We start from the raw sequence: 17,775 nt of genomic DNA, 5'->3' as shown, positions 1-17,775 counted from the left end.
AAAGTCGTGGCAATGCTCGAGGTGGACGTTGCTCAATTTGGTCGACGGAAGTGTTGACTGCATCGAAACGTGGACCAGACCGGATCATCACTCTCCCAGCTCATGGAATCTTGCATGGGCAGCCATTGCAAAATGCGGGATGGCATGCCCACAAGTCGGGCAATGGGGATGCACCGTACCATCCCAAGCTACATCGCCTTCATCGTCGTCATCGCCGAATGGCACTTGCTTCGTGCTGTCTTCCACGGCACCGCCAGACGGCTCATCGGTAGGCTGCGTTACCTTCCACGGACGCAACACCTCGTCCTGGTGCTTGAACATGACGCCAATGTCCCTCCCTGCCCCCAATTTGTCGTCTGCCGCCCCAGCAACCATGTTGGCCGCACAAATATTCAACAGTTGAAGGTTCCATTTTTGGTTATGCCCTTGTTCGACTTGCAGGCGCCGAAGAAGTGGGAGAAGTGCCTCGGCCACCAGGCGCTGCGCAAGACAGTCTATGTCGGTCTCAAGGTCAAACACAAAGGGAGGGAGGGGACCAGAGCGAGATACTCTGCTAAAGTTCATTGCTTGAGTGGCATGTGGCCCTTGGCGTGTCGGCCACGATCTGATGGAGAGCCGCAGCGTCTTGGGTCGCGCAATCCATTTGCGGGAACCAGGGATTTCGGCGTTCGGGTCAGCGGTAAGCAGGTCAACCCTCAGTCTTCGTATCAGGGAGCACGAGAGCTTGTGCAGCTCTTCGGTGATGTGAGGGATGGTCTCGAGGCCCTTGTACGTGTCTTCGATACTGATCTGAGAAGGAATGTCGCTCGCTTCCTTGACCTCTGTCTCATCCACTCCATGGAGCAGGCCCCAGACTCTGGCGCCCACTCCCCTCTCTGAGCCAGGGCCCTTGAGAAGAGTCTCTAGGAAGGCTGGCGACATGGAGGGATGCTGCCGCACCTGGCCAACGGTGACAAGCGAGTTGAATGAGTGCGAATCGGCGTCGATGTCCTCGCCAAGGACATGTGACTCCAACAGCATGGCTGTTTTGAACCCGAGCCCCGGGACCTTTCTCGTCTTGTGCGCATCCATAAACTCCACCACATCGTCATCTTTCCAAGCTAACAGCGTGGTCTGGTTTCGAGGCTTGTTGCAGCTGCCGACAAGCTTGCTTAGCAGCTTGTTGGTTGAGATGCCGCACGTTGACGTGTACCCAAAGTCGGTCTCGAGCTTGCTTCTCAAGTAGTGTGCCAAATGGGACCCAAGAAGTAGACGTAAATATGTGTGGTCGTCTAAACTTGCGTGGGCGGTATCTGATCCGGCAACGCAGCCAGCAATCGCATTCAGGTCGCACGGGAAGCCCTGTTCCGGGTCTTGCTCAGACAGGTGAAAGAACGATTCGCTCAGAGAGTTTCTATTCAAGCAGAGGATATTGTAGTCGACCAAGTCAGTGACGTCTGGGCTCGTAAGCTTCACGCGATCGTGGTCAGGGTAGTTGCGGCGCCTACCCATGAATACCTCATCGAAGCCGAGTCGCTCCACCTTCCCGGTCCAGGAATGAGAACGAAGGAAGTTGAACAGAGTCTTGCTTGTATCTCGAAACGGGGTCAAGTCCTCGCCATCTACCAGGACGAGACCCGGGCATATGCGCTTTGCCTCGGATATGAGCATGAGCTTGCCCACGCCGAGATTCCGCGCATTGTAGTTGCATGTCGCCAAGATGTTCTTTTGCTTGACTCCGAGGGGACGGGACCGTAGGGCCGGGTTCTTGTTCTCAAACACTTGGGCGTAGAAACAATCGTAGTCCTGGTTACATGGCTGTGAGCAGGTTCGATGAGCTGGGGCCGCCAGCGAGAGACTCACGAACTGTAGGATGACGCGGTGGTCTCTACGTCTCGGCGGCTTTCTTGGGTGCGGAATCATCTTGGGCTACAGTCTCGGTGGGTCTGGTCATCGCGAAGACACAAGGCAGAACAGGGCTTTGGGTGTGTGTCTCGTCCCCGTCGTCGCCAGCAGTCGCATGCGTCTAGACATGGGCGTAGGACGCCAAAGCCCATTCACTACCTCTCAACGACGGCTCATATGTGCGCGTCTTGCAGGGTACTCGCGCAGGGTCACTGTAAGTCGGCGCCCTTTCGTGGGAATTTGTGTGAGGGTTTCGATTGATGCAAGAGCTCCAAGTGCGTGGTTGAAGATATGTTGAGAGAGGATCCGCGAGCGTGAAAATGGATGGCAGTCGCGACTCGCGACCTCACGATCAGCCAGGCAGGCGCGCCGCTGCTGCAGGCTGACAAATGAGGGCCCAGCCCAAACCCAGAGCATCCGTGCAATTGAAGGACCCCAGCTTTTGTCTCTTTTGCCAACGTCCATCCCTCATGACTTCTTTTTTTCGAGTCGTTTGAGAGCTCTATTGCATGGGGCAAGGGGTGGCCCGGCTTCGCTGGGCTTCTAGAAATGTCGTCCGCTGCAACCGCGATCGATGTGAGGCCAGGCTAGCGGCAAGCGCTGATGGGTGCATCGGCCAACACGGAGCGACTTGACCAAGACGAGTCGGCCCAGCAAAGGCCGTTTCCTACGATGTCGCAGAAGGATCGGCCTCTGGCCTCTCAATGCCGCGGTTCGGACCTTCTGACGGCACGCGGCGTTGCACGACATGACATGAGACGGTGGCGCCAAAGGATTAGGCGCGGTCCGCGGCCATCCCGCTGGCAAGCAGCCAGATCAAGTATCTCTGCCCCGTTACGCCCGGGAGATTCGCCGCCAGAAAGCCGTGGGGTGCCATCCAGCTTCCCTTCGTGGCTGCATGTCGTCTCGGTGATTGGGACGGGGCGGCTGCGGGCATGGTCGTTGCCCCGTCCTGCCCTAACGTCGCCCAGTCTGAGAGGTTGCCGCCGGCATCAGTGGCATCGAACCGTCTCAGTCTTCTGATCTCGTTCCTTGGCAGGTGCTCAGCTTTGAAGTACTTGAACCGTTTGGTTTGTGGTCTCGCCAGCCAGGCGAGTGACTGTCACCGGGTCTGGCGGTTCTGACTGACACGACGTAGATGACATCGTGGTTAACGCCAAGTGCAACATATGAGTATTCCACGCTCATGGTGACTTGTCACTTCATTCTCTCTGCCTCCGGCATCGTCGGGCACTTCGGATCCCCGTGTCTGCGGCAAAAAGGACGCTCTTGCACGCGGTGGGTGCGCTGCGCGACGAAGGATTCAGCCTGCAATTGCGAAGCGCTGCTCAGATCATTCGCACCCGGCTCACCACCACAACCCCTCGCACTGAGAGTGACGGCAAGAGAGCTGTGCATGAAATAGACGCCGGTCTGGAGACAAGGGTGACCCCGTCATCCCATGATTGGCGTGCAACCCTCCAAGTGCGCGCCTCCAGGCTGGGGGTCTGGTAGTCTGGCGCTTACACGCTCACCTGCATAGGCCACGACGGCACAAGCCAACCACAGCCGCGTGCATGTTACCTCCGGCTTCTTCGATCCTACCAGCTCGTTCTGTCGGGCGCCCAACGTCTGCCCGAGTCAAATGGACAGACAGCCATGTTGATCGAGCGTCTGCGCGTCTAAAATCCTGGAACTATCTGCCCCATGCAGCGTTAGTGGCGCTTGCTTCTGGCCAGGGTTCCATGTCGCCCCCGGAACGATGGCGGTTTTCCCAGACAATGTTCCCGTTCTATATAGTGGTCGCCGGCCCATTCTCGCCCTGTTGGTTCTCCAGTTTTGTCCGAGCCTGCTCGTGTTGACTGCTGCTGGTCGTCGTTCCTTGGACGCAGCACTACAGTGTTAGTTGCTGGCCAGTACAGACACGGCGGCGGCATCCATCACCAACTCCTCGGTTTTCGCTGCCAACAGGTCTTTCAACTTGCTCTCGTCGATTGACGTCTGCCAATTCGCCGACATGGAGTCGCAGGGGACTCCAAATACGGCCAAGAGGCCGAGACTCTCTCTTCAGATCAGGACATCATGCCTCTCTCCTTCCAAGGGTCTGAGAGGTGGTCCAGTCAACCCCAGTGATCCAACAGCATTCAATACGCTCTCAAATGCCTATGTCACGGCCATCGAAAGATCGTCGACGGCGCAGTCGGAACCTATCACTGCCATCAACACGCTGCAAGCCTTCAGCATCGAGACGCCCGCCGAACCCAGGCCCCCTCGCGTCTTTACCCCTTACGTCGCCAACTATCCTGAGACGCCATTGACAGCACTTTCCAACTCTCCCTCACAAATGGAGATCAAGTTCCCGAGCACCATGACTGCCACTCCGCCACTATCAGCCACGGCCGACGCCAGCCCAGCACAGGTCTTTGCTTTCTCTTCTTCGTCAAGCGTCACGGCCAAGAAGACTCCTGCAACACTAGCATCGCCTGTCGATGGCCGTGCTGCTCGCAGGAGAATATACGCTGGTCTCGGCGGTGATCTTCCGTATACGCATCCACGGAGCCTCCATAGCATCCTCCGCAACTCTCCCCTTCCACCAAGAACCGCCATCCCACCACCATCGCCGAGGAGGCAATCGCTCCGGCTGCAAGAGAAAGCGGCCAAAAAGGTCGAATACAATAACCCCCTGACCCAGGACATCATCACCAACACGTATGTAAAGTCTCACATCGACCTCCTGACGGACGACGCATCCCCTAATACCCCACCCTTGCCAACGGCGGCAGACACCGTATTGGACGTCGCGTTGTCATTCACCGCAAACGAGCTCCGGGACGGCGGCCAGACGCCTGGTCCCTTTGAGGAGACTCGTCGGAGGATGGCTGGCTTGGCTGTGCCCCAACTGCCCTCTCCAGTTGAGAACGGCGGCGGACCGCGCAAGCGCAAGAGGACGGAGAAGAAGCGTCAATGGCGCTGGACGATCGGCCAGGAAGACGGCGACGAAGACGCTGCAGCTGTCATCGCGGCAGCAACGCAAACGGAGGACTCAAAGACGACGTCGTCCCAGGACATCACTCCAGGAGCAGCTCTTCCGCAGATCACGTACCTGGAAACTCCCACCCCCAGCATTGAAAGCACGAGTTCCTTGTCAGAGCTCGGGGATGTGGAAATGTCGGACACCAGCAGCGTCTTGTCCACCGACGACTATCGCGCCCGGGGTCGGCTTCGTGCCCCGAGCGAGAGGAGCGAGACGGACCTGGATCTCAAGACGCCCACCGCCCCCGGCAAGGCCAACGGCCAAGCCCCTGGGCAGCAGAACCGCGATACCCCCATTCCAGAACTGTCTGAAAAGAGGGACACCCCCGTGCCGCCGGAGTTGATCTGAGTGGCGGTTGGCGTTGGGATGAGGAGATTTGACGAGGCGCAAAATTGACATAAGGGTGTCACATCGGCGTAATGTGGTTTCACAAGGCGCATGGGGTTTACAAGCATTGCTCAAGCATAAGCATGGCGGCGACGACATATTCATGAGATACGAATGGCACGAAAGCTCCCTTGATTGAGACACACCCAGTCTCCAGGCTGCGCCGTCCTTTACGGGCAGTCACAGAACATATATTGCAATATTCACACATGACCAACATTAATCGCCTCTTGTGATTCAGTGCATATATCTTAAATTCGATTGTCTATAGCTGTATCGGAGCACGTTTAGCTCACATAGAAATACTTCCAAAAGGACGCCAAGCATTGAATGTGACCGTTCTATTTTCACCTCGCGGCGGCCTTGGCAGCCTCCTGCTGTTGCTGCTGGTGGTATAGTTCCTCGGCTGACTTGATGCACGACATATTGGCCCCCAGCTTGTTGAGGGTCTCCATCCACTCATCGTACTCGTCCGAATCGAAGACGATGCCTCCACCTACGTTCCCATGGGTTAGCAAACAAGGGAAGGTGCGTTGTTTGGGTGGTCGACGACCGAGACTTACCTGCTTGGAGATACGCCACGCCATCCTTGGTCATCATCGTGCGCAGCGCAATGCAAGTGTCCATGGCGCCTTCTACCGGGTTGCCCTTCTCGTCCTCGCTGCCGTAGCCAAAGTACCCAACCGCACCGGCGTATATTCCGCGCTTCTCCTTCTCCAGCTCGGCGATGAGCTCCATCGCCCGAACCTTGGGGGCTCCTGAGACCGTGCCGGCAGGGAAGACGGAACGGAAGGCGTCGAATCTCGTCTTGTCCGGCCGCAGGACGCCTGAGACTTGCGAGACGAGGTGCTGGACGTGGCTGAACTTCTCAACAACCATCAAGCGGTCGACACGAACTGTGAAGGGGTCGCCAACGCGGTTGATGTCGTTGCGGGCTAGGTCCACCAGCATGACGTGCTCGGCGCGGTCCTTGAGCGAACTGCTCAGCTCGTCGGCGAGCTTCTGGTCCTCCTCGGGCGTCTTGCCGCGCTTGACGGTGCCCGCAATGGGGTGGGTAATTATCCTGCCGGCCTCACTCTTGACGAGCAGCTCCGGGGAGGCGCCGACGATCTGAAAGTCCTTGCAGTCGACGTAGAACAGGTACGGGGACGGGTTGACGGTCCGCAGGTGTCTGTATATGTTGAAGGGGTGCAGGCTCGTGGGCCGGGCGAACCGCTGCGACGGGACGGCCTGGAAGATGTCGCCCCTGACGATGTGCTCCTTGAGCTTGGTGACGTGCGCCTCGTAGCCCTCGCGGCCAATGTTGGACTTGGCCTCCTGGCCGAGGACTATGGGGGCCTGCTCGGGGATCTCAATGTCCGGGGAGTTGAGCACCTCGACGAGCTCGTCGACGGTGGCGCGGGCCTTTTCGTAGGCCTCGTCGAGGGTCGTGGAGGAGCCGTGCTCGGGGACGTTGACATAGCTGATGACCTTGATGACGCCAAAGAAGCGATCAAAGGCGACAATGGTGTCGAAGAGCATGAAGAGCGACTCGGGGATCTCGAGCACGTCCTTCATGGGGCGCGCCGTCTTGGGCTCGAAGTAGCGGACGCAGTCGTAGCCGACGTAGCCGATGGCGCCGCCCGTCAGCGGCGGGAGCTGCAGGTCGGGCACATGGGCGACGACATGGCGGGCGAGCTCCTCCTCGAGAGCGGGCAGGGGGTCCGTCGCCGGGCCGTGGCCAGGTCCTGTGGTGAGGACCTTGCGCGGGCCAGCGCCGACGAAGCTGTAGCGGCCGACCTGCTCGGTGGCGGCCGACTCGAAGAGGAAGGAGAAGTCGGAAGAGGAGTGGGCCGAGATCTTGAGGTAGGCGGCGGATGGGGTGATGAGGTCGGACGAGATCTGGCGGTAGACGGGGACGAGGGTCGGCTTCTTGCCAGGCCCGGCGTGGGGGCGGTCGACGATGGAGCGGACCGTGTCGAGCGACGGGTGAAGAGCTCGCTGGGCAGCCATTGGAGTCAGCGCGCGGACGTTGCTTTGGTCGAGGAGGGAGATGGTGGAGGTTTCAGAGGTCAGCTACTTACTGCGCCCGCCATGGCCAAGGAAACGAAGTTGCGTGTCGCCTCAGTGGCAGGGGGAGGTCGTGTCGAGTTTGGCGATGGTCAGACGTGAGTGAGTCAAGGGCGGCCAGTCGGTCGGGTCGGGCCTCGAGATATAAGAAGGCAAAGGAGGAAGCTCAGGTAGATGACACGGGTATTCTGCAGGCGCGGACGAACACAGTGCTAAGAGCAGGCAAGAATTCTTTCTTATCGCCTAATCAGCAATTGAGCAGGGCATCTCGCCAGTGCCGGGTCCGGGTCTGGCGTGGAGGGGTCAGTCACTCGTTTTTGGTTGAGGGGTCCTGGCTGCGTTCACGGTACATGCAGGTCTAGCCACGTCTAGACCCGAGAGCCGGTACCCAGTACATGACCGTTCCAGGCCCTGCCGACGTCGGCCTCGCGCCCGTCCCGTTGTCGAGCAGTTATGACAACCAACGCCGCGCCCTTCACCGTCTTCCCAATTCCATACATGATCATTATCCGTACCCGCCTCGCATTACGATCTACGACAAGAGCTTCCAACATGGCTGCATTTAAGCGGCGCCCTTACCAAGTAGACAAATTGTTCATGTCTTCGTCAATGCTCGTCGCTCAGTGATGGGTAGCTTGACGCTGCCAGCCATCCTCAATTGCGGACAAATTGCGGCCGCTGACTGTATCCGACTGTATCCATGAATCATCCCGCATAATAAGAGACGGCCCACGCCGCAGTGCGCCCGCCAGTCGCACCTCGTCGAATTTGCCGTGCTGACCACGGACCTCACTGCACCTCCAGAGCTATGTTGACCGGGCCAACTCACAGCCAACGCCCGGGAAAGAGCTGTGTCCCACCTTTGACGTGCCACCCTGTAGCTACGACAAATCTGACAATGGTTTGCTGGAGCGGACCTTGCGCCGCTGGGGAGGGCGTCGGAGACGATGCGCGATCGTTGACGTCGTGCAAGTAGTGTGACTCATTTACCGAAGACGTGAGGCAGTTCATCGAGCGTTCCAGGCACGTCCTAGACGTCGTACATGATAGATCTCAACAATCGGATCAAGCTACGAATACAAAGCTCATGTCACAGGGGCTGTGTCCAAATACTAAAGAAATTGAGCAACACCGCTGGCTGGGCGGGAGTGTCTCGCAGAGAGTTCATGATAATATGCCTGCAGAACCTGGCACGCATAATGTAGACTCGAAGCCATATCTATCCCTTCCACCGAGGCAATGGTCCTATATGTCTCGCCCGATCTGCTCTTGATATAGTCGCCTCGCCGCCATCGTCCATGATTTCGCGCAGACGCGTATGCGTTTTCATCTCTCAGCTCTCCACGCCCAGCGCCTTCACGCCGACGATCCGGCCCTCCTCCCGCGTCACGACCCAGTACTCGACCCGCGTCGCATCCCTCGTCACGCGATACACCCGCACGTCGTTGCCCCGGCTCGCCTCCCGCACCGCGTCGATGACCTTCCCGTACCGCCCGGCCGAGTCCCAGTCCAGCGGGTCCATGATCTCGATCTCGGCCGCGTCCGGGTTCCAGTGGTGGATGAGCTTGGCGAACTCGGCTGTGCGACGGGAGAACTCCATTAGCAAATGTATCAAAAGAGAAGACACCTCTCAAGCTTCAAGTGCAGCCATGGCCAATGGTCGGCGCGGGCTGAGCGTCGTCGCAGTGCAAAGAGGTATCCTTAGTGGGCCAAACTTACTCTCGTCCGGCAGGTCGTCGCCCGAGTACTTGAGCGATACCGCCTCAAACGGCTCGTCCGCGTCGCTCACGTACACCTCGCTCTGGCACACATCGCTGATGGCTTTGGGCGCCTGCGCGCCAGAGTCCATGGCCTTGAACTGCGACTTGGAGCCTCCGCCCTCCTGCTGCTGCTTCTGGGCGTGCGCCTTGCCCTCGTCCAGGTCCTTGTTCGCCTTGTCGAGGAACGCCATGTAGTCCTCGTCGCTCGCCATGTTCCTGCCGCACGGGGCTGCTCGGCCGATGGTCGCGCCTCGGATTTGGCGAAGCCGGCGCTGCTGATGGGGAGAGGGAGGGGTAGCGACGATCGCAACAGCAGAGCTTCGTGGGTGCGCTGCGCTGAGGGAAGCTGAGGAGGGGTGTAGAGCCGGGCTTCTGGTTCTGGTCGCGGTCAGGAACTGCCTGGGTCCGATTCGCATATGAAGTAAAGCTACTGCGGGAATGGTGAAAGGACGATCTTGTCGATTGTGATGTCTGAGGATCTTCAGCTCAGGTTGGGCTGCCCTGGTTGGAGTTGACGGGTGTGGGGTGACGTCAAGCTACCAAGGCAGACAGACTGGGCGAGACAAACCCGTCGATACCCACCAAAAATCTTCACTGCGACGAGTTCCAAGGCCAAACCATGCACTCCTGCACCATCCTACAATTAAGCTCGATTGAGCCAGGCAAGTACGAATGTTTAAATCAAGACATCGGCAAGTAGTGGGAATCTCTTTTTATTTTGTCATTCGTCCCTCTAGCTGGATTCATTTTGTTCATCCCATTATGAAACCCAATCCAGCCCAACGCAAGGCAGAAACAACCCTGACACCGATGCAATGGCCAAGACACAAAAAGGAAACGTAGCTGCCGCTTTTACGCGGAAGCCAGGTCCTTCTTGAGGGTACCCTGGTACTGCTTCTTCTCCGCGGGCGTCTGGAAGGCGCCGTGTCCGAACTCGGACGAGGTGTCGATCCACTTGAGGTTGATCTTCTCCAGGGCGCGGCGGGAGGTGTGCGTGAACATGGACTTGCGCAGAGTCATGACGCGCTTCTTGGTACCGGGGATAGAGCCCTTGACCATGACGAAGTCGTTGTTGATCTCGCCATAGCGGACGAAGCCACCCAGACTGGACAAACACTGTTAGCAACTGCGGCAGGGTCAAGCAGGTCAGGCTGCTACTTACGGAGTGATCTTCTTCTTGGTGACATCGATCTCGGTAGAGGCGTTGTCCTCGGCATCGCCCTTGCCGATGCGGTAAACCTTGTGGTTGACCGAGGTACGGTGGTGGTAACCCATCTGACCAGCACGGGCAACGGTCCACTGGACGTGGGACGGGTGCCAGGCACCGATACAAGCGACCTTGCGGAGACCCTTGTGAGTCTTGCGGGGAAGCTTCTTGGTGCCCCAACGGGAGGTGACACCGTTGAAGCCGTGGCCCTTGGTGACGGCGATCACGTCAATCATCTCATCCTGCTCGAAGATGGTGTCGATGCTGACGGGCTTCTCGAAGAGGTCCTTGCCGAAGTCGACCTTGTCGGCGACGGAGCCACCGTTGATCTGGATCTCCATGAGGTGGGCCTTCTTCTGCTTGAGGGGCGTCTTGCGGATCTGGGTGTGGGCGAGGACGCGGACGACCGTGCAGTACTTCTTGATGCGCTCAAGCTCGCGGGTGATGGAGGCACCGCTGTTCTCGGAGTGCTTCTTGGCGTACTTGGTGAAGGCCTTCTTCTTGCTCTTGTACCAGTTCTTGTAGAAGCGGCGCTTGACCTCGTCGCTCAAGTGCTCAGCCCAGACGGTGGTGAGGGAGCGGAGACCACGGGGAGTCTCGATGTAGCCAACAAGACCAACAACGATCATCTAGGTAAAGATGTTAGCCATAGGCACAAAGCCAAGCGGGCTGCATTGTTCGTACAGGTGGCGTATCGACGACCGTGACGGCCTCAACAACTTCCTTCTTGTTCGCCTTCGCGCCGGGTCGGTCGAGGTCACGAACGATCGTGGTCATACCGGCCTTGTAGCCCATGGCGGCCGTCAGGTGGACGGGCTTCTTGGCGTCATCCTTGGGGAAGCTGGACGGGAGGCCATGCGTTAGCAAATTTGCCCACGACTCCGGCCTCAATTCTTCGCCATGCGCCCGGGACCAAAAACTTACGACTTGACCTTGCCGCGGTGGCGGGCGGCGCGCTTCCGCGGCAGGTAGGCCAGGGAGCCGTGTCGGGGAGCCTCGTACTTTCGGTGCTGTCAAAAGCATCAGCATTGTCGTAAATGAATTCGTCGTCGAGATGCACTCACACTCATCTTGGGCGGCTGAGGGTTGACGGTTAGTATGTAGAGTCCAAGCCTGCGTGCTGTGAGAGGACGAGAGGGTTTTTGAACAATTTGTGGGCGAAATTTTAAGCGAGCACAGCGGGCAGCCAGTGCGTGGGCTGGTCCGTGCGTCACACTATTCCGAATTCGGGTGGGGCCAATGGGTCAAACCAGGGCAAAAGTTTCACCGAGCCTTACCGCGAGCCACACCGCAGACGCTCGGTGAGCGGGTCATCACGTGACTGGTGTTTGCCAACATTGTGTTGCCAAGGCACGGGAGACGCTGGTACTCTGTCAATGGCATGTAATACGTATGTACATGCATGGATCTACGCAGTCACAATGCGGGACCAGTCAAGCTGAGAAAGTCCATCGAGTTGCTGAGAAGCTGCCCAGTTTAACTACCTACAGTAACGGATATCGTGCGCTGTTGGCTGTGTAGCCAAAAGAGACCTCATAAAGACCAAACCAACCACCCTGTCACCAAAGGCCGTCGGCCAAACTCCGCGTGACAAAGGGAATTACCATTTTAAGCGACGCAAGTGCAGCCGCCACAAGAAGCCAGGAACTCGTTAAAACCAGCCGTACCTTTTCATGCATCACTCGGTCTTCGTGGCCGTGGCCGAGGAGCCATTGACACCAGCGCTAGTAGGCGTCGTCGTCTTCCCATCAGCCGACCCAGGAGCCGGGGCGGAGCCATTGGTAAGCACTGCCTTCTTGTCATCTTCTCCGCTGTCGTCGTAGTCCTCGTCAACATCCATCTTTCTCGCCGCTCTCTCGGGTTCGGCTGGGGCAGGCGCTGCCGAGGCGGGAGCGGGCTGCTCAGCCGGGGGCCGCTCCTCCTTCGGGGCGGGCCCAGCGGACGGCTTCTCTTGTGAAACACCTTGCATGGGCTCCGAGGGCTGCTGCATGGGGGGCAGCTGGCTGGGGCCAACTGGCTGAGGGTGGTGCGCGGCCTCTGACGGATGGTAGCTATCGCTAGCAGCCCGGCGCTCTTCCACTTTCCTCGGCTCGTCGGCTCGGCGCTGCTCCTCGATGCGACGGGACTCAGACGAGTTACGACGGTAGGCGTCGCGAGGAGGAGTCGAGGGCCGTCGATGTCTCATGTCGTCGAGGCGAGCACGGTTCTCTTCGTTTGCCTGCTTCTTGGCCGCGCTCTCCTCCTCCCACTCGCGCATCCGCTTCGGGCCAACGGACGGCGGGCGATCATCCAGACGCTGAGCGGAAGGCTCCGGGGGGCCGGCTGTCGGGGCCGGCCCACCTTCCGCGCCAGCCTGGGACGGGGCCTCCGGGTGGTGAGGGTAGGCTGGTGGAGGAGGTTGGTGCTGCGGATACGCTGATTTGGGAGAGGGCATCCGGTTCTCATGAGCGCCACGGCCATCGGCGCGCGGGCTGTTGTTAGGCCGGAAGGGAGCCATGCCGTTGGGAGGAGGGTTGGCTCCGTTGGCGGCGTGGGATGGAGAAGCACCACTCCATAGGGGATTGACAACCCGGCGGTCACCACCGGGCGGCGGAGGCGGCCCTTGCTGCGACGGGGGAGGAGGCGGCGGGCCCTGCGAGTATTGGTGACCTGCAGGTGCCGGCGATGGGCCACGACGTGCGGGGCCGGGGCCACCACGACCGGCCTCAGGATACTGCTGCTGTCGCATTTGTTGTTCCTGCTGAGGGCTAGGCTGGCGCTGAGGGGGCGGGGGAGGTCCACGGAACTGCTCCCGGCCGTCGTAGGGGTTCGGTGGCTGAGGTGGCGGGTTGACATTCGACAAGCCCCTGGCCCAGTTCTCGCCAGCGCCGGCGGGAGGAGGCGGGGGACCCGACGACGGAGGCTGCTGGGTAGAGCCTCCCCACTGAGGTCCAACAGGGCCGGTAGGACCTGCAGCCTGATAAGCGTGCGGGTGGACGTCGGCCGGCTGGGGAGCGGGAGGCGCGCCTCCATTGCTTCCGCCGGAGCGGAGGAGCTGAAGCCGTGCCTTGATGTGAGGGTTGCCGGGGTCGAGCTCAGCAGCGCGTTGATAGGCATCAAGCGCGTCGGCAATCTGGTTGTTGCACGATTCGTACTAGGAGACAGGTCAGCAACAGTCTCCGACAGTCGAGCGCGTGATGTCGCCGAGTGGCAACTTACCAGTGTACCAAGGTCATACCACACCTCCGAGATGTACGGGTTCAGTCGAATGGCGCGCGAGTAGGCGTCGAGAGCATCGCGGTATTGGTTGATCTGATAGTACAGCACACCAATCGAGCACCAGAACGTGGGGTTCTTCCCGTCCCTGTAAACAGCCTGCTGGTACGCCTCATACGCCTTGGGATACTTTTGCTGAGACATGTAGCAGCGGCCGAGAAGGTACCAGCTTTGAGCGTCGGAATTGTCTGACGTCTGTCAGTTCACAACCCATCAGGCATGGGATGGGGGATCTTACCGGCGCTGACAGACTTTTCCAGGTACTGGATTGCCCTGTCTTGTGTCTCGTACGCGTTGCTCTGCTGGTGGTGCAGCCAGCCCAACTGCTGCAGAACCTTGGCGTGGTTGGGTGAATGATCCAACACACGCTGATAAGCAGCCTTGGCGCTCTCAAACTGGATTGAATGTAAGTCATGAGTGTGGGATGAAAATGAGCGACGTATGGCTTACATCCTTCTGCTGCTCGTGCACATGGCCAATCTGGAACCAAATGTCCTCCTGGGTCAACGGTCCAGGAGGAGAGTTGACGATGTACTTGAAGCACTGGAGGCAGTTAGTACCTGTGCGCATGTCTTTCGCCCGACGGTCCAGCTATACCTCGAGACTCTGTTGGAACTTTGACTGCTGCTTGTATATTATTCCAAGGCGGAAATAGATCTCGTTGGCCTTTTCGAAATCAGGCTGGATTTGCATGACTTGGGAGAAGGCCTCTTCGGCATAGTCGTAACTGCCATAACGGTCATAGAGAATGCCGATGCCGTACCAAAGCATGGGGTCCTGCAGGAGCGTTAGGTTTGAAAACGATCGGCTCGCAATGAGAAGGTTTACGCACCTTGGGGTCCCGGAGGTTGACAAGCGCCTGCTGATACGCATCGTATGCTTTTTGCAGGTTTTCAGTCATGAGATAGCAATGACCTGTCGCAATAGTCAGCGTGGATTCAAAGAGGGGAAGTAGAGTTTAAGAGGCAAGGGTCGTACCGAGGTTTCCCCAGGCCTCGCCATTGTTCTGCTCCAGCTGAACGATGGCGCGGAAGAATTCGAGTGCCTTGTCGAAAGCTTCGCGGCCCTTGAGGAGCATGCCGATGGCGTTCATGGCAGCGGTCGAGTTGGGGTTGGCCTGCAGGGCGCGTTCATAGGCATGCATAGCCTCGTCGGGGACGCGCAGCAGTTCTGAGAAGCTACCTGGAAGGAGGGTCAATATGTGATGAAGCCGGGGCGCGGTTTGCGCTGGCGGCGACGGCGGCACTCACCAATCTGCAGCCAGACAGCCTCGTTCATGGCGTTGATCTGGTGCGACGGCGCAAAATGGCCGGGCTGGACATTCTGGGGAGGGGCCACTTGGGCCTGATGCTGCATCTGCATCATGGTGGGCGAGGGATGGTGGTTTGCCATGGCCGGGGGTCGAAAACGGGAAGCGGCAGGTGTGGGCGAGAGACGCGGCGACGTGGATGCGTCGTAGGCGGACGGCGGGTGTCGCTAAGTGCCGATCGATGGCGGCGCCGGCAGTGACGCAGAGACGAGGATGGCGGTCGCAGGCTCGCGGGGAGAGATGCGATGAAGTTCAATGCCTTGGTGGTTGGGTTACCAGCGCGGAGGCGGTCGGCGCATGCACACACGAGAAGTGGCCCAAGAAGCGCCCGCCACCGGGATTAAGCAGGGCACAAGACAAGCCCGGCGGGTGCAAAATCGCAGAGCGGCGTGGCAGCGGAAGGAGAGGCCTGTGGAGGGCACGGCGGGGGCGGTCCAGAGGCGGGGAGCGGAGGGTGAGGGCGTCGCGGGTCAAGTCTTGTCAGCGGCGACGAAGCCGTCTCGGGGTTGACAGAAATTGGGGGTGAAGGAGGAAGAAGGAGACGGAGACGGGTCATTGGGGAGAGGCTGTCCTGGCTGGTGGAGGAAGGACCTGCGCTGCTGGCCTGGCTGGCAAACTCCCCTTACCCATGAGAATATGGGAGGGAACGGGCGCGCTACGTGCACGGAGGGCGTGGCGCGGTGAAGCGAAGCGGGGCCCGCCCACCCCTGCCACGCCCATCTGGACGGACGGAGGCTTAGGTACGTAGCCTGCCTGGATGGAGGCTGTTGACTGATGCTGCCCGGGAGGGAGTGGGGCCCGGAGACTGAGGTGCTCTGGAGCCAGGCGCTGGAGGCGCTGGAGGAGCAGTGGAGGCGCCGGAGCCGGTGCTGCCCTCCACCTCTGTTGCAGGTGCATTCGCAGGTGCAGGTGGTTGGCACCGGCGTGCGCTCGTTGCCTTGCTGCTGCCAGTGGAGGGAGGCGTGCCTGGCCAACTTCCAAGTCGCACCCTGCCCTGGCCTGGGCTGCCGCTCGCTGTCGGGGCCCCAGCCTTTCCATCCATGGATCCTGCAGCTCACCACCACTGCTGCTGCTTGTGCTGCTGCCGTCGCCGCCGCCGCCGCCGCCGCCGCGGGCGCCTCCACACCAACAGCGCAGAGCTTCGATGGGGAGGGGGGAGCTGCCCGGCTCTGACTAGCGCGATTTCGCCGGCAGCTTTATTTGCGCGTCCGTCGTCTCTTGTTCCACGAGGTGGCAGCGGCCGTGAATTAGCGCAGAGCGTCTCCGGCTCGAACGTGCTGGAACTGGCCATATGTGGCGGGCGGGCATGACGGGGGCAAACTCGTCATCCACTTCGCAATGCAGCATGAAATGCGATAGCCGGCATCAGAGACTGCCTAGCACTGCATGCCGCTCGCTGCGTGGCGCTGGTCCCAGACACTTGCATACACACACTCGCCAATCCACCCCCGGCCGGCGGCGTGATCGTCAGAGCCTCCGAGGGCGTTTCGAACCCACCCTCGACAGCCAAACAGTCGCAGCAACTAGAAGCCCTACTGGCGAAGGATCCGGCGCCTTGTTACCACGGTATCCAGGTCAAGGCAAGGCAAGGCAAGGCAAAAAGCTCCCGCTGCGACACCAAGCACATGGTACAAGGTACACCTCCATCGCACCGCGCCTGTGCACCGCCGACGGCGTGCGACTTCAGATGGAAGACAGCAGCACGACCGCCCCACGTCTTCGACGTGCCGCGACCTGGGCGCCGGTGCGAGCGATGATGCCGCCGATGCATCGAATAGCACAAGCCGTCACCATCCCGTCGGCTGCCTCGCCCTGGTGTGTGTGTGTGTGTGTGTGTGCGCGCCCTCGTCACGTCTGCCGCAGATTGCTGCGCGGCCATCATGTCCCACAAAGCTGCGAGTGCGCGCGGTCGCGCACAAGCCAGATTTTGTGGAACGCCCTCTCTGGGTTTCTCCAAAGCGGCCGCGCGGGCACGGGCGCAGTTTGTGCTTCGGTAAAACGACGACGGGGTGGTGCCGCTCCGCAATCGAGGCTCCCCCCCCCCCCCCCCCCCCAGGCCGGGCCAACGTGTGATGACGCTGCGACCCTGCGCGTGTGTTTGTCCGTCCCAAATGTCCTGTCCTGTCCTCCCTCTCCTCAAGCCGCCTCCGGTTCTTGTGCAACAGGCGCACGGCAAGAGGCCAGGGTACCCCCCCTACCTCGTATGTCTGCACGCGTCGACATACACGTGCGTCGGTCTCCGTAGGCAGATGTGGGCGGCGGGAGGTGTGGCAGCGGATTGGCGCACCAACCACACCTGGTGAGGCGCCGGGTGCCTGCCCTGCCATCCACTGATCTCTGCAGCCCGCGGAATCGTCGGCAGCGACGCACGCCAGGAACCTGAGGACCCGCCACCGGCCTTGGTGCAGCTAACCTGGAAGGCACTTGCGAACTGTAGCCTCCTCCATCCCGCCTCCACATGGCAGATTCAACGACAGGCGCCTGGCTCCTTTGGTCACGGCCACCACCAGAACCACTCACAACCAAGAGCCGCCGGCACTCCCAGAGTGAACGAACATGATCGGAGCGCGCAACAACGACGACGTCAATGACGCGGCTCAGCAGCCGCCGTCAACATACTCACATCATGCAGCGGATTGGCAGAGCCCGACGGTCAAGCAGCTCATGTGCGTTGCCGCAGACCCGCCTGCCCGCGCCCGTGGTGCCAGGCATCCACGTGTCCGCGGCGCCCTGCGGCTGCCAATGTGGTGTTCGATCCGCGGCCCTGTATGCCCGGTGAACGAAGCCCAACCCGACGCGGAGCTCCCCCTGACTTGACGAGGCGAGCCAGATGCCCGCTGAGCCTCTGGATGAGTGCTCCGCAGCTCGATCAAAGATTGCCATCACTTTCATTTACTTAAAGTTGTCTTCC

At 60.0% G+C, this 17,775-nt stretch overlaps 6 protein-coding genes across 6 annotated transcripts; 1 reads left to right on the top strand and 5 right to left on the bottom strand.

The window, feature by feature from the left end:
• Positions 1-87: 87 nt before the first annotated feature.
• PLICBS_008418 (uncharacterized protein) lies at positions 88-1,902 on the bottom strand (the record flags this gene model as incomplete). Its single annotated transcript, XM_065601389.1, has 1 exon — positions 88-1,902. One exon carries the CDS (start codon positions 1,900-1,902, stop codon positions 88-90), a length of 1,815 nt encoding a protein of 604 aa, XP_065457461.1.
• Positions 1,903-3,880: 1,978 nt separating this feature from the next.
• Positions 3,881-5,245, top strand: PLICBS_008417 (uncharacterized protein; the record flags this gene model as incomplete). The annotated part of the gene is made up of 1 exon (XM_018324064.1): positions 3,881-5,245. The coding sequence occupies one exon, from the start codon at positions 3,881-3,883 to the stop codon at positions 5,243-5,245; it is 1,365 nt and encodes a 454-aa protein (XP_018177243.1).
• Positions 5,246-5,631: 386 nt separating this feature from the next.
• On the bottom strand, positions 5,632-7,276 carry PLICBS_008416 (anthranilate synthase component 1; the record flags this gene model as incomplete). Its single annotated transcript, XM_018324065.1, has 2 exons — positions 5,632-5,780; positions 5,848-7,276. The coding sequence occupies 2 exons, from the start codon at positions 7,274-7,276 to the stop codon at positions 5,632-5,634; spliced, it is 1,578 nt and encodes a 525-aa protein (XP_018177244.1).
• Positions 7,277-8,666: 1,390 nt separating this feature from the next.
• Positions 8,667-9,305, bottom strand: PLICBS_008415 (uncharacterized protein; the record flags this gene model as incomplete). Its single annotated transcript, XM_065601388.1, has 2 exons — positions 8,667-8,911; positions 9,053-9,305. The coding sequence occupies 2 exons, from the start codon at positions 9,303-9,305 to the stop codon at positions 8,667-8,669; spliced, it is 498 nt and encodes a 165-aa protein (XP_065457460.1).
• Positions 9,306-9,945: 640 nt separating this feature from the next.
• On the bottom strand, positions 9,946-11,370 carry PLICBS_008414 (60S ribosomal protein uL3; the record flags this gene model as incomplete). The annotated part of the gene is made up of 5 exons (XM_018324067.1): positions 9,946-10,198; positions 10,256-10,929; positions 10,985-11,141; positions 11,225-11,310; positions 11,365-11,370. The coding sequence occupies 5 exons, from the start codon at positions 11,368-11,370 to the stop codon at positions 9,946-9,948; spliced, it is 1,176 nt and encodes a 391-aa protein (XP_018177246.1).
• Positions 11,371-11,978: 608 nt separating this feature from the next.
• Positions 11,979-14,920, bottom strand: PLICBS_008413 (glucose repression mediator protein; the record flags this gene model as incomplete). Its single annotated transcript, XM_018324068.2, has 8 exons — positions 11,979-13,433; positions 13,499-13,743; positions 13,794-13,950; positions 14,006-14,098; positions 14,153-14,332; positions 14,388-14,470; positions 14,534-14,737; positions 14,806-14,920. 8 exons carry the CDS (start codon positions 14,918-14,920, stop codon positions 11,979-11,981), a joined length of 2,532 nt encoding a protein of 843 aa, XP_018177247.2.
• Positions 14,921-17,775: the final 2,855 nt, after the last annotated feature.

This window comes from Purpureocillium lilacinum, assembly GCF_023168085.1.
Source record: "Purpureocillium lilacinum CBS 284.36 DNA, scaffold_6, whole genome shotgun sequence".
NCBI classification, from domain to species: domain Eukaryota; kingdom Fungi; phylum Ascomycota; class Sordariomycetes; order Hypocreales; family Ophiocordycipitaceae; genus Purpureocillium; species Purpureocillium lilacinum.
The sequence above is the reverse complement of the archived record's forward strand: the minus strand, read 5'-3'. Positions and strand labels throughout refer to the sequence as shown.